This window comes from Amblyraja radiata, chromosome 4, assembly GCF_010909765.2.
Source record: "Amblyraja radiata isolate CabotCenter1 chromosome 4, sAmbRad1.1.pri, whole genome shotgun sequence".
Classification (NCBI taxonomy): Eukaryota; Metazoa; Chordata; class Chondrichthyes; order Rajiformes; family Rajidae; genus Amblyraja; species Amblyraja radiata.
The window spans coordinates 19710698-19737818 of NC_045959.1; the positions used below are offsets into that span (position 1 = coordinate 19710698).

General features: G+C 44.0%; 1 protein-coding gene across 1 annotated transcript in view; it reads right to left on the minus strand.

The window, feature by feature from the left end:
- Positions 1–264: 264 nt before the first annotated feature.
- The window catches only part of ctdp1 (CTD phosphatase subunit 1), a 295146-nt gene continuing 268289 nt past the window's right edge, over positions 265–27121 (minus strand). Inside the window, exon 13 of the mRNA XM_033019051.1 lies at positions 265–1225. Coding sequence (XP_032874942.1) covers positions 1090–1225 — 136 coding nt within the window. The 3' untranslated portion in view covers positions 265–1089. The remainder of the gene's footprint in view (positions 1226–27121) is intronic.

Here is a 27121-nt window from a genome sequence, read left to right on the forward strand (position 1 = left end):
AACAGTCAAATTACTCAGAAAACTGAGTCTAAAGAGTGGAGAAAATCTACAGCAAGTTCCCTGAATTAAAGCAGGATCATTTCCAAAGAAAAGTGCGCACATGGGAGTGAGAATAATTTCTGGACATAAAATCAATCTCAATTATCAAACATGATTAGCTGTGGAATAATCCAATCATTAATGTATTCTCAGGCCGATTATACAACAACTCACAAGATTTACTAGGTCATCGCAGGAAGAAAGAAAAGTCACCTGCGCAACATGTACAAAATAATTTTTTTAATCTTTATTTAATGAAAGAAATTTTTTCAGTGTGTCAAATATGAAATTGAATATACAAAAACTTTACATTGGTTCTGCAAACAAAGAAATAATAAAATAAAATCCTTAACTAGGAAATCCTAGCTGCATTTCTCTGTGTGAAACTGATGATGAATGGAGGGGAAAATAAAGCTTACGGTAATTGACGACCGTGTAACATTCTGCACCAGAACCACTCGTTACACAGGGGTTTAGAATAAAAATCTACACAATGTTCTTCTGAAGAACCCAACTAGTCTGCAACTCAACTTCTCTTGCAAAACCATGAAATGCAACAAACTAGTCATTGAATCGAATTGTAGGTAACCCTTACCCACCCTCCCGGAAAATTGTTAGCTCGCGTCCATAGTTGCAAGTCGATAAACCCTTCACAAGAGGGCCAATGAAGAATTTCCTTGCTATCAAAAGATCACACAGTTTGTACTCTCGTACAGAGGCTTCGATGACCCCTACATTCTTTGGCTTATTTCACCAGCCCGCCGTAATAGTACTACATTCCAGAAACATTCCTCCTCCCCGCTCACCAAACCCCTTTACCAGCCCCCCTCCTATCTGAGCCCAACCCAACGTTTTTACATTTAAAATGAAGAAAAAAAACTAAGAATCTTGTTCCCTTGTAAAAAAGCATGAAGTTTCAATTTTGAAATCTGGTTACTGGTTCTGGCATATTATTTTGTAAGGGTGGCAACAAAAAAAATGTACAACATTCCAGGGTCTTCAGTCCAAGAAGTGGCGCTTTAAGTAAACTTTCGGCCCAGAGTGGCAACCTCAAATGAAATCGTTCAGCTCCGCTTCAAGCGCTGCTGCCATCTCGTCCGCTTCCGAACTGCTATCGTCTTCGTTGCTGGAGAGCTTGCTGGAATCGCTGGCAGCTCCATCTTCCTCCAACTTACGTTTGCGGCCCCTTGAACAACAGAAAATAGCGCATTACTGAGAGCGTCAAAATAAAATCACACCTGATTCCTTCACAGATAGAACACAAGGTGGTGGGCCAGGCAGCTTCTCCAGAGGATACGGATAGGTGACATTTCGGGTCTGGGCACTTCTGCAGATTTGGGGGAAAAAAATCTAGATTCTTTCACGATTTTCAATGGATTCTTGAAATATGAGAGAGAGGGGAAGGGGAAGAATCTGGGGATAAATGAGAAAAAGGGACGAGGGAGAAACAGAGAAGAGAGAGACAGAGGAAAGAAAAGAAACAGAAGAGAGAAAAGGGGAAGAACGAGAAATTGAAGTGTGAAAGGGGAGGAGGGAGCAAGGGAGGAGTGAAAGGGGGAGAGAGAAAGAGAGGTGAGAGAAAGAAAAGGGGGAAGAATGATTAAGAGGGGGAGAAGTAAGAATAAGTGGAAGAGAGGGAGGAAGAGGGAATAGAAACACAGGAAAGCCTGTAATTGTTGAACAATAATTATAAATGCATAACTTCATCTTAAACACATAATAATTAAATGTAGATTATACTGATGCTCTTCGAGGATTTTATTATTTACTTTCTGCATTGCATTCTCTTCTCCGCTTATCTCTTCATCTCTTATGCATTTGTAATAATGCTCAAGAATCACACAGGGATAATAAGCAAAAAGGAAGAAGAAAGGGTGTAAGGAGGAAGGCAGAGCAAGAGGGGGCAAGGGGGGGAAGAGAGTCTGTGGGGAAAGAGATCAAGATTTGGGAAAGAGGGAGTGGGGAAAGAGAGAATGGGGGGAAAGAGTGAGCAAGTGGGGGAAGAAGGGGGGGGGGTAAGACAGGGCAAATGGGGAGCGAGGGGGAAAGAGAGTGAGAGGGTTAAAAGTACAAGAGAGAGTGCGGAGAAGAGAACACTATGCAGAAAGTACATTATAAAATCCTCAAAGAGCATCAGTATAATCTACATTTAATTATTCTGTGTTTACGAATTGTGTGTAATTATTGCTCAATAAACGTAAAACAGTTTTGTGAAAAACAAAGCAGCAGTTGAATTGTCAGAAGCACATAATGGGGAGACACCGAAAGACTATGTAACCTGTGTGTTCAATAATAGTTATACAAGATCTCTTCACAAGATCACATAGTTAGCAATTCCTACAGCACATTTCACCTGCAACACTGGTGGCAGGGAAGCTGATATAAATAATCATTTTTAAAGAAACGCTACTTTTATAAATATGCATTTAAATATATTAGATATATTTCAGGCTGAGATAGATCAATATTTAAAAGACTGGGGGACTCAGCATTATGGGGAACTGGCATAATGAGGCCGGCATAGATCATACTGAATGGTGGTAGAACACGAAGTGCTGGAGTAACTCAACGGGCCAGGCAGCATCTCCTGAGGTCATGGATAGGCGACGTTTTAGGTCAGTCTGAAGTAGGGTTCCAACCTGAAACATTGCCTATTCATGTCTTCCCAAGATGTTTCCTAACCCGCTGAGTTACTCCAGTATCTTCTGTTCTATGCAAGATTCCAGCATCCGCATTCCTTGTGTTTCATATTCAATGGTGGGATAGGTTTCAGGGCCGAGTGGCCTACCCCTGCTGTCTTTCACTTGTGTTTTATCCAATGCTGGATTTACAATGGGTCAAATGTTCCCGTTTGTCTCCGGGTATGAACTCTGCTGGCATTCCAGTGTGTGCCGGCTTGATGCGGGCTCTGTCACTGCAGAAAGCCGGCTGCACTCATAGAATGGCTTTGACAGGCGGTGAGACCTCGTTCCCTATTCCACCAGTCTCACTGGCTATCAGCGTAACTATTTGCGCATCTCTTAGGCATTCACTAGCAGGTATGATCTGTTTAATAGAAAATGTTTACATTGAGCACTGAAACAGACTCCCAATTTAACAATTTTTAAATTTCAGATGCTGGAAATCTGAAATATATAACAATATACTGGCTAAATTCAGCATGTTCATGCAACATCTGTGGGAAGAGAAACTGCGAAGGCCTCAGCCAGCAATAAAAAGCTAACGGAAAATATTAAAGTCAACTTAAAGAATAAAAACTTTCTCCTGGGGATCAATCTTTCCTATCCACTTGAACAGCCTAGTTATGCCTTGACTAAGTTTAACGTCACAAAGAATCTACAGGCCCTGCCTGAGAGCTGTGGAAGTTCTTGTTTCCCTGTTAGGATTCACCAGCAGAGCTGATGAGGTTTAGTCTGGTTTAGAGATACAGCGTGAAAACAGGCCCTATGCCCCACCGGGTCCACGCAGACCAGCGATCCCCGCACACTAACACTATCCTACAAGGATATTAAGGATAATTTACAATTATACCCAAGCCAATAAGCCTACAAACCTGTACATCTTTGGTGTGGGAGGAAACCGGAGCACCCAGAGAAAACCCATGCAGGTCAAAGGGAGAACGTACAAACTCCATACACCCAACACCCGTAGCCGGGATCGAACCTGGGTCACTGGCGCTGAGGCTGCAGCTCTACCGCTGCACCACTGTGGCGCCATGGAAGCTGGGATTTCCATGAGGTAAGGCGGCCAATTGATGGAGTGAATGCTGGGGTCTTGTTGAAAGATTTGGAAACGTCAGTTTCTGGCTCAATTGGTTTTAAAGACAAAAATAGCAGAAACACTCATCAGGTCAAGGAGCATCGGTGGAAAGACAGAGCCCAGAGCTCCTGGTCAAATTTGAACTATTCCTGTTTCCTTAGACCCTGTTTGACCTGCTGAGTGAATCCAGCATTTTCTGCTTTTCTAGTCAATTTGTTCATGCCGACTGAGATGTCCCATCAAAGCTGGTCCTGTTTGCCCAGGTTTAGCCTATATCACTCACAACATTTCCTAACCATGTACCTATCCATATGTCTTTTAAATGTTATTGTGCTTGCTTCATTACTTCCTCTGGCAGCTCATTATACTATATATATACCCTCCACATTCTGTGTGAAAATGCTGCCCCTCAGGTCCCTATTAATTATTTTCCCCTCTTACTGTAAATATACTGTATATCCTCTAGTTCTTGATTCCCCCATCCTAGAAAAAAAGACTGCATATTCATCCTATCTATTCCTCTCATGATTTTATACACTTCTATGAGATTACCCCTCAAGCCTCCTCCACTTCAAGCAATTCAATTCATAGCAAAAGGATCTGAGTATAGGAGCAGGGAGGTTCTACTGCAGTTGTACAGGGTCTTGGTGAGACCACACCTGGAGTATTGCGTACAGTTTTGGTCTCCTAATCTGAGGAAAGACATTCTTGCCATAGAGGGAGTACAGAGAAGGTTCACCAGACTGATTCCTGGGATGGCAGGACTTTCATATCAGGAAAGACTGGATAGACTCGGCTTGTACACGTTGGAATTCAGAAGACTGAGGGGGGATCTTATAGAAACTTACAAAATTCTTAAGGGGTTGGACAGGCTAGATGCAGGAAGATTATTCCCGAAGTTGGGGAAGTCCAGAACTAGGGGGGTCACAGTTTAAGGATAAGAGGGAAGACTTTTAGGACCGAGATGAGGAAATCATTTTTTACTCAGAGAGTGGTGAATCTGTGGAATTCTCTGCCACAGAAGGTAGTTGAGGCCAGTTCATTGGCTATATTTAAGATGGAGTTAGATGTGGCCCTTGTGGCTAAAGGGATCAGGGGGTATGAAGAGAAGGCAGGGATGGGATACTGAGTTGGATGATCAGCCATGATCATATTGAATGGCGGTGCAGGCTCGAAGCGCCGAATGGCCTACTCCTGCACCTATTTTCTATGTTTCTATAACGTCCTAGCCTTCCCAGCCACATCCTAAAGGGCCTGCCCCACTGTACGAGCTAATTCAAGAGCTCTCCCGAGTTAAAAAAAACAAAAAAACTTGTGGTAAGCACGTAGAATGTACGCAGCTCGGGACGTCTCTTAGCGGCTAGTAACGCTAACGGCAGGTACTCGGGAAACACGGTAAGCTCGGGAAGACTTGTCAATATTTTTCAACATGTTGCAAAATGTCCACGAGAGCCCCGAGCACCTACCAACGGCTATTACTGTAATTCTCCGGGTTCGAATTGGGGGAAACTCGGGAGAACTCTGGAATTAGCTCGTACAGTGGGACAGCCCCATAAAGCTCAGGCCCTCAATTCCGGGAATCATCTATGTTTTTTTTACTTTAATATCCTTTCTTTGTTAGCTTTTGTCATTGATAAACAGTAGTGAAGTGGAAACAGAAAGCGGATCCTCCTGTCAATTGCATGTTGGCACGACAATAATAAGCTACATCAGAATCAACTTCTGAATAGATTGGTATCTCAACTCTTCTGTACTAATCCAAGGGGATAACATATTGTCCACTTTTCCTGTAAAGAGGAACGTTACTTTGAGTTAAGAAACACTGAGCACTGTGCTGGCATCACGATGCTCTTGAAATTCTACTCATTAATCTCAGTCAAAAAACTAACACCGCCCTCAGGGGTTTGGTCCTGCCCAAAGGAATTCTTGAGGATATCTAGTAAGTACAAGGCCAGTCTATCCTTCAAAAAAAATAAGAGAAATTTGTGATGTTGGCAGTTCTTTGGCATACGGAAGTGATTTTACTGCCTACCCCTGACATAATGTTTAAAAAGTTTTACAGAATAAAGATCAGAAAGACTCAACCACAACACATAACTCAGGAATACATCACCTGTCAAACACCTGCAATTTTGGAAATACCATTTTTGTTATTTTGACATTTTACAAGTGGCCTCTGGTTAATAACTAGGGGAATGGGAATGGACATGACCTTTTCTGCCATTCAGTGAGATCATGGCTGATTGGTGACCCGAGTCCAAATAGCCATCTTTCCTTACCTCCTCTCACATTCTTGGTTATTAAAAGTCCATCAATTTCAGAATAGATAGACTAAGTGGGACCCGTTGGGTCCCAGTCACACAGGACGCCTGGTCCCCCAACGCAACCTATTCCCCAACGCAATATTCCACCACTCACCCATAGCCCCTAACTGCGAAGGCACGGCTTATTTCCTCTCATCTCCGAACACTCCCTCCCCCTCCTCTTCATGTGTAGGAGGGGGGGAGGGAAGTGGTGTGTATGGCGGGTTGGGGGGGGGGGGGTTGTGGGGGGGGGGGGGAGGAGGGGTGTGTGTGGATGGGGAGGTGTAGGGGGGAGAGGGTGGTGTGGGAGGAAGAGGGTGTGGGGGAGGGGATGTGTGGCGGGGGTGTGTGGGGTGGGGGGGAGGTGTGTATGTGGGCGGGAGGGTTGTGGGAGGGGGAGGAATAATGTGGGAGGGGGGTGTGTGGGGGAGGGTGTGTGTGTGGGGGGGGGGGGTGTGTGGGGGAGGGTGTGTGTGTGGGAGGGGGGTGTGTGGGGGAGGGTGTGTGTGTGGGGGGGGGGGTGTGTGGACGGGGTGTGTGCGTGGGCAGAGGGATGTGCAGGCGGAGGGGTTGTTGGGAGAAGGGGGGTGTGAGCGGGGGGAGGGGTGTGTGGGGGCGGGGGGTTGTGGGGACGGGGTGTGGGGGCGGGGTTGTATTGGGGCCGGGCTGTGTTGGGGCGGGGTGTGTGGGTGGGGGGGGGGGGGGTGTGTACAAAGGCGCGTGCGTGGGTGTGTGTGTGGGGGGGGTGTGGGGAGGGGGTGTGTGTGTGGGCGGGGGGGCTTGTGGGAGGAGGGGTGAGTGGGCGGGGGGTTGTGTGGGGGAGAGGGATGTGTGGGCAAGGGGAGTTGTGGGGGAGAGGGCTGTGTGGGTGGGGGGGGGAGTGCTCGGAGAAAAGACGAGGGAAGAGCCATGGGGGAGAGGGGGGCACCATGGGGGGGGGGGGGAGGCAGCGAGGGGGACCATAGGGGTAGTGGCTGGAAGCAGCAGTGTGATAGGGACTCACAGTGGGCGCTGGTCGCTGGTCGTTCTTTTCTGCCGGGATCAGTCTCCGCTTTCCGTTTGGCGACCACTCTGACTGGGCTGGGCTGGGTCTCCCACGCTGGGCTGGGCTGCTGCTGCTTAGGGCGAGGCTGGGTTGCTGCTTGGGGCTGGGCTGCTGCTTGGGGCGGGGCTGGGCTGCTGCTTGGGGCGGGGCTGGGCTGCTGCTTGGGGCGGGGCTGGGCTGCTGCTTGGGGCGGGGCTGGGCTGCTGCTTGGGGCGGGGCTGGGCTGCTGCTTGGGGCGGGGCTGGGCTGCTGCTTGGGGCTGGGCTGCTGCTTGGGGCGGGGCTGGGCTGCTGCTTGGGGCGGGGCTGCTGCTTGGGGCGGGGCTGGGCTGCTGCTTGGGGCGAGGCTAGGTTGCTGCTTGGGGCGAGGAGGGGCTGCTGCTTGGGGCGGGGCTGGGCTGCTGCTTGGGGCGGGGCTGGGCTGCTGCTTGGGGCTGGGCTGCTGCTTGGGGCGGGGCTGGGCTGCTGCTTGGGGCGAGGCTAGGTTGCTGCTTGGGGCGAGGAGGGGCTGCTGCTTGGGGCTGGGCTGCTGCTTGAGGCGGGGTTGCTGCTTGGGGTGGGGCTGGGATGCTGCTTTGGGCTGGGCTGGGCTGCTGCTTGTGGTGGGGCTGGGCTGCTGCTTGGGGCTGGGCTGGGCTGCTGCTTGGGGCTGGGCCAGGCTGCTGCTTGGGGCTGGGCTGGGCTGCTGCTTGTGGCGGGGCTGTTTCGGGTCCCTCCGAAAGTTTGGTTGGAAACCTCCGTCGGCCACCCTCAGCCCCAGTAAAGACGCGATGGCACAGGAAGGGGCGGACCGTCCCGGGGAGCGACAGGGGAAGAGACTAATCCGCGCGGCGCTGACTGTCAGTAGAAGCGATCGATCTGCGCACGTGCAGTTTTTAAGATTTTTAAACCTTGCTAACTTTTACGACATTCACCCGATCGGAACGAAACTTGGTACAAACGCAGCATAGGAGAACAATAAGCGAAGTGGCGAAAAATTGTAGCGCCCCCGTTTTTTGTGCAAATGGAAAGACCGCCAAACCTGGAAGATAATAAGATCAGAGTTTGTATAGATATCAGTTGCTGTATTTGGAACAGATCCAAGCATCACCTACTCACTCCACGTAGCGTTGTTAAAAATTCCTGCCATCAGTGGTGCGCTAGATCTGCTCACTGCCTATGCGTGCGACTCGAGAGGCTGTGGGGGGGGGGGGGGGCTTAGTAAAATGCAGGTTTTTATAGGTTGTCAGGGAGGGATTTCCTCGTAAAACAAGCTTATGAGGACATTTTGTTCTGTCATCCCGTTCACAATTTAAAAAAAAAGTTGCTTAACTATTGAATCGCTGGATGAAAATTGCGCCAACTTCAACGCCTTCAAAATCACAGATCACAAATTCAGGACAAAAGGTATGTACTGTAGGACGTTTATTTAACATCTTATCTAGTTTTTGGTGTAATGTCATTTTAATCTGATGATGCAAAATATGTTATTTAGGCCCGATACCGGCCGTGTCTTGCCTGCCGGCTGTGACAGTGTGAGCAAAATCATGGCGGCGGCCACAATCCGATCTAAGTATCATAATCCACCAACATCCACTCTCAAGATAATCAAATTCATTATTTTTTGCACAATCATGTCATAAGAACATCTAAATTATCTATATTTTGTGTTATTGTCTATCTATAATTAATATTTTCATACTAAATATCTGACTAAAAACTTCCGCAGTACATAGTTTTTAGTCATGAATAGACAATTACACAAAATATAGATAATTTAGATGTTGTTATGACATGATTGTGCAACAAATAATGATTTTGATTATCTTGAGAGTGGATGTCTGTGCAAAACGGCCCTTGCCTGCCGCAGTATTATAAACCAACAGTAACATTTATGGGAATTGAACGTTCAATTCCTTTGATTTGGCATAGAAATTCACGACAAAGTGAGATTTAAACATCATGTTATATTGTGAATTGTTGTGTGAATGGGGTAAGTTTGTTATTTGGATACTTTGGCTATTTAAAAAATATTTTTAGCCTAGAGCTGCCAAGTTTTGTCAGAGCATTTTAGTATTCTAGTTCCTGAAAATCAGTATTTTGCTGAGGAAATCAGTATTTTTACGCGGTGCCATTTTGATGAAAGAAATTTTGTTTTTTATGTGCAGTCATAGCCATGTAAGAGTACAAGAACATAACTTTTCTACCAATTGATATGTCTTCTACGCACCTTACTTGACAGTGCATTCATTGGCATCTCTTTGTATACTGCTGTTTGAACGGCTGCTTCCTGCTTTTAGCACCAGATTATGATGTAGAAGCCATTTTGGAAGCCTCCCTCGCTCCCTCTACTCTCTCGAAAGAAGAAGCGAGAGAACGAAAGAACTCCCTCCCCCAACGAAAGAAAGAGACAACTCCTCAAGAAGCGCGAGAGAGGGAGGAAAGAACGCCTCCCCTCCCACCCAAACTCTCTCCTCGTCCTCCTTCCTTTTTTCTCCCTCCCTCTCTTATTCCCTTCCTCCCTCACTCTCCCTCTCTTTCCCTCCTTCTCCGTTTCTCCCTCCCCTCTCCATCCCTTTTCCCTCTCTCCACTCCTCTACTCTCTCCACCCCCCTTCCCTCTCTCCCCCTTGAGCCCACCCACCGTTTCTGTACAATCAACGGGCCCAATCCCAATTTAACTGCAATCCCACTGGTAACCTTTCACCACTAGACTTAGCGCTATGTGTAAAGCCCACAGCACTATGTTTAAAGTCCATAGCTCCAGCTGGTAGTGCTATTTTAGAACCCATAGCGTGTAGTCAACAGCACTTCGTTTAAATTCCCACGTGTTAAACTGACAGCGCTCTGTTTAAACCTGGAGCGGGACAGGCAGCGAGAAGGAGAGACATTTCTGGTCGAGACCCTTCTTCAGACTGAACTGAACTCCGTATTTAAAATCCGTGTTTAACAACACATCCGTATTCTAATCGCATTTCCGTACAACATACGGAAAATCCGTACTACTTGGCAGCTCTGTTAACCTTTTCTTAAGAATGGGATAGAAGTTCGAGAGAGTCCTCTTTGACATACCAACTCTTCCTTTCCAAAGCATCTATTGTGCTTTATTAATTATCGGTTTATTGCCTGAAGGCAAAAAAATATTGTTTTTATAGTTGGCTCTGTTCAGAGATGCTGTCTTGCGGGTACAATTACTATTTAAAATTACTATTAATAAACAAGATTGAAGAATGAAAGTTCGTAGACAATATATGTGCCAGAGATCCCTCCCCCCCCCCCCCCCCCCCCCCCCCGCTCTTTGCTACTTACGACTTTCATTTCTACCTATCCTGGTCCTGACAAAAGGTAATCGATTCAAAACATTAGTCTGTTTCTCTCACCACAGACACTACACAACCTGCTGAGTATTTCTAATATTTTCTGATTTTATTTCAGATTTTCAACATCTGCGGTATTTCAATGGTTTAATCGTTGGAATTCTCTCTCCACGAGGTCCATGTAAAACACAGTCGCTGTGTATATTCAAGACAGAGATTGATAGATTTCTGGAAAATCAGGAAATCAGTGGGGTATGGGTTTAGTGCAGGAAAATGGCCATGAGATAAACGATCAGGCACCTGCTTAATGGACAATGCTGCAGGCATGATAGGCTGAATGGCTTCTTGCTTCACATTCTCATATTCGTAAAGGAGTCAATCATTGTACCATCCACAAACTCTGATTGATGGCTTTTTATCATTAAATTCCTTTAAAAGTAGATGAAAGATCATGTACGTGTAGTTCTGATATAATACGTGTTGCCATAACATGAATTGGAATTTGCGATCAATGAATTAGGGAACGCTATCAGCACTAGACAGGCTGAATTGATTTTAATGCAAATTCAATTGAGAACTAGAGAACCACTTTACGTAGGAAATTGACAAGTAGAAAAGGGGGGAGAAAAAAACTGTTTCCATGTAACCTCCCAGCAGTAATCTGACATCTTTGGCTCTTTAGAACACAGCCGCTACTTGAACATTGAGTAACAGTTGAAACTGACAAGAAATCACGTCTGTAGACAACTCAGCGGGTGCGGCAGCATCTATGGAGTGAAGGAAATAGGCAACGTGTGGGGGGATGGGGAGAGAGAGCAGTGCTACGGGGTATTGAAGAAACCCTGGTGAGAGCCTCATCTAGTGTGGGGGAGGGGAACCCTCGTTCCGTGACGAATGAGGACATTTCCAGGGCTAGCTTGTGTTTTATTCAATCTGCTGATCAATGGTAGAAACTCTGTGATGTTTAAGGACACAGTAACTGTGAAAGCAGGCACTGTGTACCTGGACAAACTTTGACAGAAGCCAGAAGAAATCTACTTCCATAACTGAAATGCATATCTCCAACAAGCATGTTCGTACAGCTCCGTATATAAAATCAGTATGATCCGAAAGTTGGAATTTTAAAATGGAATTTTAAAATGGAGGTTTGAGGGAAATATGAGAGTGGGCACAGCAACTTGTGCTTACATAATCAGCACAAACGAGGATCACAAGACACCAATCTAATCACTAATCTTCAATGAAATAGTACAGCAAAATTGTGTTAAGCCAGAACCCTCGGGACTCTCTCTCTGGCCAATTCTCCAGACTATTGGATGTAATTTTCGTTTAATTTTAGTTTAGAGATTTTAGTTTAGTTTAGAGATATTTACTGATACTCCAACATACTTTTGGCATATTAAAAAAAAAAATGTTACAGAGTACCATTCCAGCAAACCTGCGAAACACAGTCCACAGAACCAGGCAAGTTTAAAGTGTGTGTGGGAACTGAAGTTCTAGCAAGTGGATGGGGAGTATGGTAAACGGCACTTGGTGAACCAGATACCAAAAGGATGGATGGCAGATTATTGGAGTTGCACTGTACATTGCATTTTACACACACCTGGGGCATCAGAGGGGACAGAGTTTTGTTGCCGATCTGAATGTTGGATCTACAAACCTTTAGGTCTTTGGACTGTGGGAGGAAACTGGAGCACCCGGAGAAAACCCATGCGGTCACAGGGAGAACGTACAAACTCCGTATAGATAGCATCATCGTCAGGATCGAACTCGGGCCTTGCGCTGTAAGGTAGCAATTCTACCGATATGCTACTGTGCCACCCTAGTTCTTCAATATACAATGCCTTGCAAAATGTGCAGTTCCCCTGATTAATTGTATCACATTTTAATAATTAAATGAGAGAACCATTTTAGGTACAGTGAAGTTAGTAAAGTTCACCTACAAAATAGTAATTAGAATTCTCATGGCAAAGTCTATTACTGTAATGCACCCTTCTTATCTTGGAAAACAAAAATAACTCATTTGATTCCCAAAAGTATTATTATTTCTTTATTTATACTATTATTTCTTTAATGTGTGCTAATAATAGCATTTTCTAAAAATGCTGCAGTTTATTTTCTAGTTTTTGCAAATGCTGCAATGGTGTAAATCTGAAGGTGAGTCAAGGAATAATCCCTTGTGTACTGGTAATATTATCCTTAAACACCATTGTTATTTGGTGTTTGGGAACCTTAAGGCAGCAGAGCATTGCACAGTAGAGAGCTTGCATTTGACCATTTGGTGTTTGTTCCCAAAATTCTTAAGGGGTTGGACAGGCTAGATACAGGAAGATTGTTCCCGATGTTGGGGAAGTCCAGGACAATGGGTCACAGTTTAAGATAAAGGGGAAATCCTTTAGGACCGAGATGAGAAAAACATTTTTCACACAGAGAGTGGTGAATCTCTGGAATTCTCTGCCACAGAAGATAGTTGAGACCAGTTCATTGGCTATATTTAAGAGGGAGTTAGATGTGGCCCTTGTGGCTAAAGGGATCAGGGGGTATGGAGAGAAGGCAGGTACAGGATACTGAGTTGGATGATCAGCCATGATCATATTGAATGGCGGTGCAGGCTCGAAGGGCCGAATGGCCTACTCCTGCACCTATTTTCTATGTTTCTATGTATACCAAAAATAGAAAATGCTGGAACTACTCAACAGGTCAAGGGGCCTTGGTGGGAAGTGAAATAGATGCTCCAGGCATGGTAGTATATGGCACCGGAACTGGCCCTTCAGCTCAATGGATCCATGCCAACAATCAAGCACTCATTGATAATAATCACTCTCTATTCTGCTGTTATTTCTAATGATTCCTCTTAGGATTCTACCAGCCACTCACGGCCTCGACAATTTACAACACCCAATTAATTTACCGACTTTCATTTCTTTGGGATGTGGGAGGAAACTGGGCACCCAGAGAAAAATATATGGTCAAAGAAGGAAGTGCACACCACAGACCCCGATATCAGGACTGCACCTGGGTCTCTGGAGCTGTGAGGCAGTGACCCATGATTTAAACAGTTACTTGTTGATGAAGAATCCTTCACGGATGCCGCTTGACTGCTGAGCATGTCTCCCCTTTTTTCCCCTCTTACAGCCCTCCTGTTCACATAAGAGACTACAGATGCTGAAAACCATAGGAATCCAGGCCAGGCAGCAACTGTGGAAGCAAATGGACAGACAGCATTAGTCGGTAGACTGATGTCTGAAGATGGTTTTGCGTGGCCTGAATGTGTTTTATGGTGAGGTAGAACAGCTCACATCAAGATAAATGGTCAAATGCAAGCACTCTACTGTACAGTGCTGTGTTGCCTTAAGGTTCCCAATCCAGTAGGTTCTGACATAACTCGCAGATGCCACAGGTCTAGTATCCAAAAAGCACATAAAACTGCCAGCAGTATCTCATATCAACAAGCTCCAGCTTCATAATGTTTTTAATTATTGCAGACAACATCCCTTAGAAAATGAAATACAACAGAATAAACTAGTGCTGTTTCTGATGTCTGAAACCAGCATTCCCCACTACATTTTTCATAGACGTGCAGTTTATGCATTATTTTTTATCATCGCTCATGAATGCATGTCCACTCTGCCTTCCTTTTGATGGAGGCAATTTTCTGAAGGATATCATTATAATGGCTGACCCAAAACAGTTCTAATTTTGTCTTTACAAAGATTACGGTGAAACTATCACTGAATGGGAGGCACATTCATAGAAAATATAAGGGCAAATGTTTAGAGGCACAATTAACTATGAACTGTACGCTGAAGGCTGTGAATGGAGTCTGACCTGATAATAACTGATTGTTTGTGAGGTCAAGTTGGTGAAATGGAGATAATTGGACAGTGCATGTTTGTTTATGGGGTCAGGAGTATTAAACAGAAGTTAGACAGATGGCTCATTTTAGAACACTGTCACTCCTCTTACTCTGACTTGCAATATTCATTTTGTCAAGTTGCTATGCAACACGAATATTTCAACCAAAACCCAAGCCACTCAACTTTCAGTGGACTACTGAAACACTCTGTAAGTAGGTAATTGTCCATTACAAAAATATTTGTTGCATCTAGCTTGAGGACACTATTATAATAATCAGGCTCTCTGTTCATTGCCTTTATTAATATTCTCAGCCTCATGGTTGGCAGTGACTTTCTCCCAACATTACTGCTATATTTCAACAGCACAGCTGGGGCTCTGGGAAACCAGCATCTCGTTGGTCCATGGCTGAAACCTGGTCTTGTATGTTAGGAAACCTATCATAATCACAATCACAAGCACAAGGGAACCTGGGTCGGCTCAGCGCAGAGGGAGAACAAGGAGGGAAGAGACAGAGACTTTAAGACTTTTGCCTCCATCACAGTGAGGAGGTGCCTGGTGAACTCACTGTGGTGGATGTTAATTTGTGTTTATTCTGTGTTTTTGTTATTTATTACTATATGTATGACTGCAGGCACGAAATTTCGTTCAGACCGAAAGGTCTGAATGACAATAAAGGAATTCAGATTCAGATTCAAATCATACTTTATTAGCCAAGTATGTTTTGCAACATATGAAGAATTTGATTTGCCATACATTCATACCACTAAAATGCAACAAAACACACAAAATACATTTTAACATAAACATCCACCACAGTGACTCCTCCACATTCCTCACTGTGATGGAAGGTGAAAAAAAAGTTCAATTTCTTCCCTTATTTGTTCTCCTGCATTCGGGGCCTTAAGCTTTCCGTTGTCGGGGCGATCTTGGCTCCCGCAGCCAGCGATCGGGCCCTCCGCGTCGGGGCGATCAAGCTCCCGCATCGGTGGGGGATCTCAGCTTCCCGGCGCCGGGCTATCGGACACCAGGTCGGGGCTAGTCGAACCTCCAGCGACTTTGGATCCATAACCGTGATCCATAACTCCAGGCAGGAATATCAAAACCTTTAGGAAACTCGCTCTCACTTTTTGTCTGTATTATAACCAGCCATTTCTGCCTGCCCTCATTTTGCTTCAGCTTTCCTTATCCTGATGCTGTACAATAAGTCCTTTGCAGCATTTCCTCACAGCTTTGTCAATGTCAACATGGGGCGGCACGGTGGCACAGCGGTAGAGTTGCCTTACAGTGCCAGAGACCCGGGTTCGATCCTGACTACGGGTGCTGTCTGTACGTTCTCCCCGTGACCGTGTGGGTTTTCCCCGGGTGCTCCAGTTTCCATCCACACCCCAAAGATATACATGTTTGTAGGTTAATTTGGCTTCGGAAAAATAAATTGTAATTTGTCCCTAGTATGTAGGATAGCGCTAGTGTATGGGGTCGGCATAGACTCATTGGGCCTATTTTATGCCATATCTCTAAACTAAACTAAATTAAACATAACACAGACAAAAAAGCGTAATGTACTGGTGCTTAACGCACTGATCTCACTCTATCAGAGGTAATCTCTTTGTTTTACTCATTCCTCCCCAGCTTCCCTCCTAATGAAAGCCAAATAGTTTTTCTTTCTTTCCCAGTTTTGACAAAGTGTTGTGGACCTGAAACATTGAGCCTTTCTCAGACCACAGATGCTGCCTGACCTGCTGAGTGTTTCCAACATTTTCAGTTTTTAGCTAGAGGAAGGACTTAGGGGCTTAGGGACTTAGGGAAACATTTTCACCCAGAGAGTTGTGAATTTATGGAATTCCCTGCCACAGAGGGCAGTGGAGGCCAAATCACTGGATGGATTTAAGAGAGAGTTAGATAGAGCTCTAGGGGCTAGTGGAGTCAAGGGATATGGGGAGAAGGCGGGCACGGTTATTGATAGGGGACGATCAGCCATGATCACAATGCATGGCGGTGCTGGCTCGAAGGGCCGAATGGCCTCCTCCTACACCTATTTTCTATGTTTCTATGTTTCTATAAGTTTGAAATTACACACGAGCTGTCATCATCCAATTGCCAGCCTTGTCTGAGAATACATTCCATGTGAGAAATCAACTTTCAATTGCAGGCCTTGTCTGAGCTGAGCCAGGCATCTTACACAGCATTGGAAAATGCTAATTGGTTTTCATTGCTGATGCCAACTACCTAAGCATAATAATCAGTATAACGTTTATAGCATATCATCCAAAATGCATATCACTTACTGTATTAAGAATGTAACAGCAAAGATGCAGTATTTATGATGTTATTTATGATGATGATATTTATGAACTAAATAGTATTTGGATTTTGATCTTTTGAAGAATTGGCGTATCAGAAACTGATTATAGAAACATGTGAAGTGATGAGCACTGAATCAGGCAGAAGTAGTGGAAGTATTCAATCGTCAAATTGAATTTACTGTCATATGCACGCATACAGTGAGGTACAGGCCCAATGACAACCTTGCTTCAGTTTAGTTTAGTTTAGATACAGCTTTGGAAACAGGCTCACCGAGTCTGTGCCAACCAGCGATCCCTGTTACTCTAGCACACACTACACAATAGGACCAATTTACGATTTTTACCGAAGCCAATTAACCACACTCTTTGGAGTGTGGGAGGAAATGGGAGCACCTGGGGAAAACCCACGTGGTCATGGGGAGAACGTACAAACTCTGTACAGACCGCACCCGTAGTCAGGACGAACCGGGGTCCCTGGCACTGCAAGGCAGCAACTCCACCGTTGCGCCACCATGCCACCCTTGCAGCAGCATTGTAGACACATAGACTCAGGCAAACACCCAAAGACAAATGATACATAAATTATACCCACAAATCCTAAAATAAATAAGTGTGCAAAAGAAACAAGACTTTAGTGGAAAACACAATTTTTAAAAATCCACAGAATGCAAGAGGTGGACTGTAGTGTTCTATTATCAAGGTGGGATTAGGGTAGTACAGGTTGGTGCAAGAAAACTGACAGCTGTAGAAATATAAGTTCCTCTGAATGGGAATTATTAAAAAATAATGATGTCAACTAGAGTACTGATGGCCAATAAGATACTGGTTGGACTCTTATCCTAACATCTGATATATGCAAGATGTTACTTTGCAAGCAACATACTTTGGTTGTTGGGAATCTAAACAGGCCTTGCCTGAAATGGTCAGCAGATCAGGCTCTATGGGAGTTAAAGAGTTAACGTCATAAGATGCTGATCCTGTCTGAAACGTAAGGATATTTTAATCCTCAGATGGTAAGGTAAAGGACACCAAGAATGAGGTCATGAGGAAAGGCTTGTTTATATTAGAAAAGTGCCATTAAGCTAATTGAAATTTCTTGTTTTAGATCAATTCTGAATGAAATTAATAAAGCAATCGAGACAAATTGCTCACAATGACAGAAGGTTCCAAGAGAAAGGAACACTTAAAATTTGTGAGTAATAAACAATTCAAGAGGAACTGTTTCACATAAAAGTAAAATATAAGATTAGGAAGTGAGCAATATAAACTGGTTCAGTGCACAATGACCATATTAATTCAGTGTCTTTACTGTAACAATATATACATTACGGGTCGTTTAAAGAAAAAACATCTTCCTCATGTTTGGAGTACATGAAGATTTTTCTTCATAGATTTAGATTAACAATAAAAAAATAATCGTAGTTCAGAAACCAATTATTCCACTCTGAGATGATTTGTATGGAAAGAGTGGAAACGATGAAGGATATTGTTGACTGATGCTGACTCCATTATCCTAACAATTGCATACTGACGGGGACTAGTGCTTTATAAAGGGGTCGATGTGGCAATGCTGAGCCTTACTTAGTAGGACGTCACCCTGCCAGACCCAGTGCAATGTGTACTTAGGCTTTATGTGGGCGCTCAATGAAGGTTGTAACTTATGCGCAACAGATAAGTAGTAGGACATTATTAGATACGTAACTGACTCCAAGGACTAATGTGACTTGTACACGCAAGTACCAAGGCAATTTCCTGAGAAAATAATCATGAGCATGATTTACTCTGGTCACAGTTGCTCTTATGTGTGATCTGTGTATGACAACTATATCCGATGGATCCAATTTCCAAGCTATGGACTGTCTCTGCGTCACCACTGTGCACGGGGGTTCTGCGTACAATCACTGGTGAGAAATATACTTCACTTCCATCACTGGGTACATCTTAGATGCAGTTGGGAAAAAATAGCAATGAAAGTACACGTAATATTCAGAACCAGTAGGTTAGCTTGGTGCATCAGTGCTAACAAATGGGCCATGCATGAATAAGTCACTAATCAGTCTGGCAACATAATGAGTTACATAATACTGATGAATCAGTATATTTAAAAACACATTTCCTCTTTACTGCTAGAATCAATTTTACTTATATTATTACATTAATGCAGCTCAGGTGATTAGGATCCAGTGGAATATCATATTTATTTGGTGAAGTTGATGAATAATTTGATCTACTTGATGTACTACAAATGAATGTAGCTCAATTATTTTAAACTAACACAGCCTATTACACACATTTTTAACAGTTGTACAAATCAATATAAATATTTAACAGAATCATTATGAAATTGCATAACATCAACTTTCATATTACTTCTGGTGGCTGTTCAGCATGAAATTTGTAATATTTTTATAACGATGAAAGGGTAATGCTCAAAGGAGACATTTAAATTAACTTTGCAATGCTGAAGAAATGTGTAACAAGTGTTATTTTTAAAGTATCCCTTTGTACACGTTCCGGTGGGCGGCGCGACTCACGTCGCAGCGGCCTCTGCAGTCCGTCTGTCTTTTTGTTATTTTTTGTCCCGTTTTAATGTAGTTTTTATTTTTTTGATGGGGTATGTGTGTGTGTGTGTGTGTGTGGGGGGGGGGGGCGGAGGGTGGGGGGGGGAAACTTTTAAAATCTTTCCCCTGCACGGAGAACCCGACCTTTTCCCTGTCGGGTCTCCATTGTCGTTGGGGCTGCAACGTGGAGCGGCCTCCAGCAGGAACGTCCTGGGGCTCCAGTCGCGGAGCTGCGGACTTACGTACCATCATGGAGCTGGCCGAGTTCGGAGCGGGTGGAGCTGTGGTGGCGCTCGGCTGCGACCCGACCCCCGGAGATTCGGAAGCTCCAGCCGCCGGTTTGGTGGACGGTAATATCGGGAGCCCGCGGGTCCATGCTGGGAGACCGCTTTTCGGGGCTTCCGCAACGGCGACTTCTCCCGCCCGAGTCGCGGGGTCGAAGAGTACCTGGACCGGGGCCTTGCATCACCGCCCGGTGTGGCTTCAACGGCTGCGGGACTTTGCTTGCGCCCGCCGGGGGCTCCAACACCAAGACCCAGAGCGCGTCATCACCCGGCGCGGCGTTAATGGCTGCGGGACAATTGCCATCGCCCGCCGGGGGCTTTGACTCTGACATCGGGAGGGGAATGGGAAGAGCAGGGGAGAGATATGTTTTTTTGCCTTCCATCACAGCGAGGAGGAGATGCGCTGTGATGGATGTCTGTGTAAACTGTGTTGTGTCTTGGGTCTTTTTTTCTTGTGTGTATGACTGCAGAAACAACATTTCACTTGAGCCTCTATGAGGTTCAAGTGACAAATAAATTGTATTGTGTATTGTGTATTGTGTGATGGTCCTGCCTATCTCATGCCAAATCTGTCCTACTTACACTGCGCAGTGAATTTAGCAAAAGAAAGGAGAAATGTGCCAGATTAGCCACCAAGTTGGCTGGAAGTTGTACCAATATTATGGTGAGGTCTATGCACAGTTAAATAGGCTGGCCGTTAAATGGAATTTAGTGTGAGGTGCTGACCTCCAAACGAGATGTTAAATGGAGGTGCTGAGACAGCATAGTTGATATTCAATTATCCAGGGCCACCACAGGGCTGGGGGAATCAGGACCCAGTGGATAATGAACTATCAGAGGTGTTGCTTAGTACGTTAACTGCTTATTAAAGTACTCTGTCATGTCTCCGTGTTTCAATGACTGGCTTATTTTCTTTTATAATATCCATCTGTAGTCTACTCTTATCAGTGCTGACATGGAATCTTGGTGCTCCACATAACAAGCAGAGTCCCAACATAGACTACGGTTGCACAGTTTTAACACCAGTGCCATGGTATAGGGTCTTCTCTCCTCCATTATTGCTCACCGTTGTGTTCTGTCCACGTACATATTTTACAATGTCATTGTCAGAAAACAATTTGTATCCACGCTGATGACAACCATTGGGCAGCCATTCATCAATGCTACTGCACTAACACCTCCGACTCTTACTGCACGGCCTCCATGGGTTCAGCTGCCTAATTTTCTTCCTTGTCCCAGTCCTCACCTCTGGAGAGATTTTGATCCATCATCTTATTGACTGGTTTCACTGCACTCAATACTATGGCCCCTAGAGTCTGTGTAATGACCCCCACATTCTGTGCATTGGGCCATGGTACTTTGACCCTCATAAGCCATATCCACTTAACCTCTTCTGCAAAGTTTTCAATTTGTTCCACTCGCACACATGCTTTTGTAAATGTCACGAATATCTTCTATTGCATGCAATCAATCTTTGGTCCACAGAATAGGCAAGGAAGACATACTTGATGGTAAGATTTGAATGCTAAGATGCACGTCAGTAAATATTTATAAAACCATTTCATTTCACCTTCTTTGCAAATCTGTTCTTGTTATAGCTCTTCTTTGTCAATGATTGCTGTGAATTCTTCTTGGCAGCTGAGCTGTCAGCACGTAACTTCACCCCAGCTCTTTTGGATGCCGCATTGCTTTTGTAAATCAGCCATTAGGACAAGTTGCTTACATTCCCCCATTCCAGAAGTATCAAAGACTTGGTGGCTTTAGCAAATTAACTTTGGATATTGGTGTACTCTCATCTCTTTGTTAATTAAACCCTTCCAGCGTTGCTGTGTCCATATCTTCATAATTTGTCTCCCTCACTGAATTTCACCAGTCACAGAAGTTAACTCCATAGGAAATCAGTACATGTTCTCCCTTCCACGTGGTTCCATCCTAACTCTTCCACTCACTTTCTTGACTAATTTATACTTGTCCCGGGGGGGTTATATAAGCAACCAACATCCAAAGGTCACATCTACCTTGACTATACCTCCTTAAAATCTGCTTCTGACAAGGACTTCATTCAATTCTCCCATTGTCTATGGTTCAGTCCTATTAGTTAAAAGGATACCACCTTCAACATTGTTGTTTCCAAGATGTCTTCCTTAACCACAGCTTTGCTATCAAAGCTGAAAGGGATCTCTGTCACGTCTGTTCCATTCCCCCCACGTGCTCTCACACTCTCTCTTCCCACTCAGCAAGGAGAGGATTTCCCATGTCCTCACCTTCCACCTCACGTCTCCACATTGAACAAGTTTCTCCCACCTTCAACAAGACCATACTACCAGATACACCCCCCTCGTCCCATTAAGTATTACAAAAGGACAGTCCTTCAGCAACTCCCTAGTTCACAAACAAAATCCACATTTGCAAATTGGATAACTTGCTTTGCAGAATAGTCTGCAGGAGTGACCCTGAGCTTCCAATTGCCTGTCACATCAATTCTGCACCCATTCTGATCTCTTAATCCAACCAAGCCCAATATAACAGCAATTCATCTTCCAACTAAACGCATCACAGCAACAGCATTTAACACTAAATTCAATCATTCAAAACCAGCCTTTCTGGTTTGTATCAAAATTATCTGATCTGAGGACATATCATCAACCAGTATTGTGAACTCTATTTTCACCCTCTACAGATGCTGCCTCCCATTTGAATATTTTCTTCTCTCTGAAATTAAATGACACACATCCAAGACTTTGCGCTACAATCTCTCAAGGATCAGAAAATCAAGATCGCACCATACAAGTTGACTGAACTACAATGAATATTATTGCAGCATCTTTAAAGAGCTGTATTTTCGAGCTTTATCCTTTTATCAGCAAGATTTTTGATATTAGATCAATTTTGAATTATTGTCACAAAAAAATGACAGAAGTATTTACTAAGATAAGCAAAAGAACTAAATTCAACACTTGCGCAAGCGTTCGATAAAAAGTAAAACAGTTACACATTACTGCACTACGTTTCCCCAAACACAATTACACTATGCAAACTTTAATTACCAAAGAACTCTCCCAGCAGAATTTTTCATCAGCTTGCATGGAAATGTTGCGGGAAGGCAGAGGAAACGGAATATTAATTACACCCACAACAGAACTAATTCCGATGGGCGCTGTTTGATATGCCCACATCAGAATAATGTTGGGACTAACGCCTACAGCAACAAGAATAATACAAACTGCAAAGGTTAGAAAACACATGGCTGTAATTATCTCTGAAGAATAGCATACATTAAAACAAAATCAGGTCGTCAATAATGCAGCAGTTAAATTTAAATTCTGCACTCGGTCAAATGGGAGCCAAATTCAAGGACGCGTGTGCGTGTTTTATCAAACTCCCATGATGGCAAGAGGAAAATGTGGAGTGCAACACTGAGGAGCCGGGGAATCAGCTGCCGTTGCATTTGATGCGAGTTCCATTCACTGACATCCCTCCATCAGCACGCCAAGAATGTATTACACAATGGAACATGGCCATTTGGTTACAGGCTAGGAGTGGGTTAAACCCAGGTTGCAGGACTTATGTGTGGGAGGGAACGGCAGATGCTGGTTTACACCGTAGACACAAAAACGCTGGAGTAACGCAGCGGGACGTCACAACCCTTTTTCAGACTGAGAGACAGAGGAGAGGGAAACTAGATGTATGAAAAGGTGTTGAACAAATCAGAGCTGGCACTGATGATCTGATTTATTACCTACCTTTTCATACATCTAGTTTCCCTCTCCTGACACTCAATATTAAGAAGGGTCTCGATCTGAAATGTCACCTACTCCTCTTCTCCAGAGATGCTGACTGGCCGTTGTGCTACTCCAATATTTTGTGTCTATCGCAGGGGCGGAAATTGCTATCAAAACAGGGGGGAGGGGGGGACACGGACACAATTTCTTGGTGGCCGTGCGCGCGCACACACACGTGCGAGGCTTCGGCCATGGGCCCTGTGGACGGTAACATCGGGAGCTGACCTGGTTGGTGACTGACTCCAAACTCCAGGAACAGCAGCTTCGTCCGCCCCGAATCGTGGGACTTGAATCGGCCCATATGCGGGGCCTTTCATCGCCCGGCTCGGCTTAAAATCCGCCACGGGAACTTCCATCGCCCGGCAGGGGCTTCAACATCGGGAGTCTCGATCACCTCAGTAGTCGCGCAGTAGTTTGACTGCCTAACCACGGAGCGATGGAAGATTCTGCGGCCGATTTTAAGCCACGCCGGGCAATGAGAGGCCCCACAAACGGGCTGATTCAGCCCTTAGAAAGCGTCTGATAACCGCTTGAATCTTTCAAAAGCTACAATGTAATAAATAACACTTAAATAAATAAAACTAAAGCAAATCAAGGCAAATAGCAGAACCAACCTTGGAGGGGGGGAGAGAGAGAGTGAGAGATGGGGAAAAAAAACTAAATAACGAGACCATGAAAGAGGCTTACCGGCAAGCCAGCGAGGAAACCAGTTCGACCGGAGCCCATAATGACCTGACCCGTTTACATTTTTCCCATCCACCAATACAGCCAATTAGTTCAAATGGTAATTGTACCCGCATCAGACAGTTTTAAGAAATTCTCCGTGAATACCTTCAGTAATACTTGAAGGTCAAAACACAATTGGTAACACATCGTGTTAATACGATGTTAATAGAGACATTTAACAAGCGCTTACCCCCCACTGTCTCACTGAAAGTGGAGATTTTAATAGATTTTTTTTCATCGAATTTCAAAATCCGGATCACAAAACATGGGGAGAGGGGGGGAGGGATTGTCCCCCTCACCTCTCAAAACATGGGAGGAACGTAGACATAGAAACATAGAAAATAGGTGCAGGAGTAGGCCATTCGGTCCTTCGAGCCTGCACCGCCATTCAATATGATCATGGCTGATCATCCAACTCAGTATCCTGTACCTGCCTTCTCTCCATACCCCCTGATCCCTTTAGCCACAAGGGCCACATCTAACTCCCTCTTAAATATAGCCAATGAACTGGCCTCAACTACCTTCTGTGGCAGAGAATTCCAGAGATTCACCACTCTCTGTGTGAAAAATGTTTTCCTCGTGTGTGCTCCCCCATCAACAACACCACTGTCACATCTGTGGAGTCCTTTAAGTTCCTGGGAACCATCATCTCCAAGGACCTTAAATGGGGGGCCACCATCGACTACACAGTCAAAAAGGCACAACAGAGGATGTACTTCCTGCGGCAGCTGAGGAAGCACAATCTGCCACAGGCAATGATGGTCCAATTCTACACGGCCATCGTAGAGTCTGTTCTCCCCTTCTCCATCATGGTCTGGTTTGGCTCAGCCACCAAGCACGACATCTGGAGGATGCAGCAAAACGTCCGATCAGCTGAGAAGGTTATTGGCTGCAACCTTCCCCCCATTGATGAACTGTACACTGCAAGGGCCAGGAAGCAAGCGGGCAAGATCATCTCTGACCCCTCTCACCCTGGCCACAAACTCTTTGAATCACTTCCCTCTGGAAGGCGACTCTGGACCGTCAAAGCCGCCACAGCCAGACATAAAAACAGCTTTTTTCCACGAGTAGTTGCTCTACTCAATAACCAAAAGTCTGTAGTCTCCTTTTGCTTTGGTATTTTATTTTATTCACATGTTTAAACTATAATGTTTTATTCCTAATGGTTTATTGCATGTCGTGTTGTTACTTGCGAGGGGAGCACCAAGGCAAATTCCTTGTATTTGTACATTCTTGGCCAGTAAACTTATTAATTAATTAATTAATTAATTCATTCATTCATTCATATATTCATTTCCAAATCTGCTGCAATTCGAGGCAATTGTTTGTCTGTCTTTACTAAGGTTGTCAACTTGCAGGCTGGCCCAGTTATGATGCACCTTGATTTTAAATTACTCAATCTCTTTTCAAATTCCTCTGTGGAATCTGAAAACGACACACCCAGTCAGTAGGGTATTTTAACGTACACGTACATTTTTGTCTTTATAAAAATGAGAAAGAACAAAGTAATTTGCTGGAAGTGCACAGGGAAACCACTTGGGGTTGGACGTCTGCAGCCTTGCATTGAAACAAGGCAGGAGCAGGCCAAGGTTGCTGTCTGTACCACAAGCAGGAGTCAAACTCAATATTCTCTCTCTTTGTTTACTTCATAGCAACGGGTTTAGCGATCTTAAAGACAGACAATGCATTAGCAGTAAAATAATCATCTATGTGGCTCTAAATACGTGTTTTCGCTGTACCCCAAAGGTTTCCCCAGGGGGTAAATTTGTTGATTCTGGATTTGTACATTTTTTTCTCATTGACTGACTGTGTTTGGCTCTGGTATATCTGTTCATCATTAGTCGTTCATAAATAAGTGAAATAACATAGTTATTGAGTCAACAACCAATTCTTTCTTCTTGCTGCCATTAAGGGTTAGGTTGTCCTTTGCTCGGGCACTGAAATGTAAAAGATAGTCTCCCACCCTATTTTTTTGAAAATGTAAATTGGATCCCAACGCAATAGAAAGTGGAGAAAGTTTATGTGCAAAACATGCATTGCTAATTTACCTCCATGTATGTTAAAAAATATGTATTAACATTTATGTCAATGATACAACTCAAAAATGACAACAAATATTCTAGATTGACCACATTCATACTAGATTGATAATCCTATTTATAGCAAGGTGAAAACAAATCTTTCACTGCCCAAAAATACACGCAAGATATTTTACATTTTTTAAAATCTAGCATTATGTATAAAAGCCTCAGGAATTAGTTCTCTGTGCTGAATATGCATAACTAAATCATACTGAAATAATTTCTTAGTGGTAACAGTAATCTTTCAATTCATTGTCAAAATTGTCATGCAATGTTTTCTCATATCAAAATCCCACTATAATATTACTTGAAATTAATTCTACTTTCTTGACATCTCCTTTCACATTTAATTAACTATGCAAGGTTCTAATAGCACTAGATGTGCTAAACCAATATTGAGATAAACTGCCATAGGCACAACAGGAGGTATTACCTTGCGTTTAATAAATTTGTGCAAGATGGTGTGGTAGCACAGTGGTTAAGTTACTGGACTGGCATCTGGAACCCTGGTCTTTTGTCATCAGGAACAGTTTCTACCCATATGCAATTCGAACTCTGAACACTCTATGATAATATCACAAAGCAACCCCGTGCATGTACTGTATACTGTATGTTGTCTGTGTTTTATGTTATGTTATGTTCTGCTTACTGTGTTCTTCTGTACCACAAACTGTATGTCTGCATGACTGGAATCAGCTTATTGTGTAAAATCCTGTACTGAACATGAATTCCACCAGCTTGACTGTGTGGTCATTAAATCATCTTGAATCTTGGTCTATTGGTCCAGAGACATGAGTTCAAATCTCACCTAACAGCTGGAGAATTCAGTTAATTAAATAAAGGGTTATGTCAATTTTTGTACTTCAGTGTCATCTTGATTTATCAGACCAAACCCAATATCAACAGCTTTTTAGAGAGCTTGTCTTCTAATAAAAAAACCTGAAGCTTCATTCTCCAGGTAATTCAGTTCTTTATTAATATTGAAAGAAATATTAATATTGAACACCTGGAGTTTTATCAGATCCAACATAACCATATGATTGTAAAAACTTCATGCTGCCTCCAAAAACTCGGCATGAAGTCAAA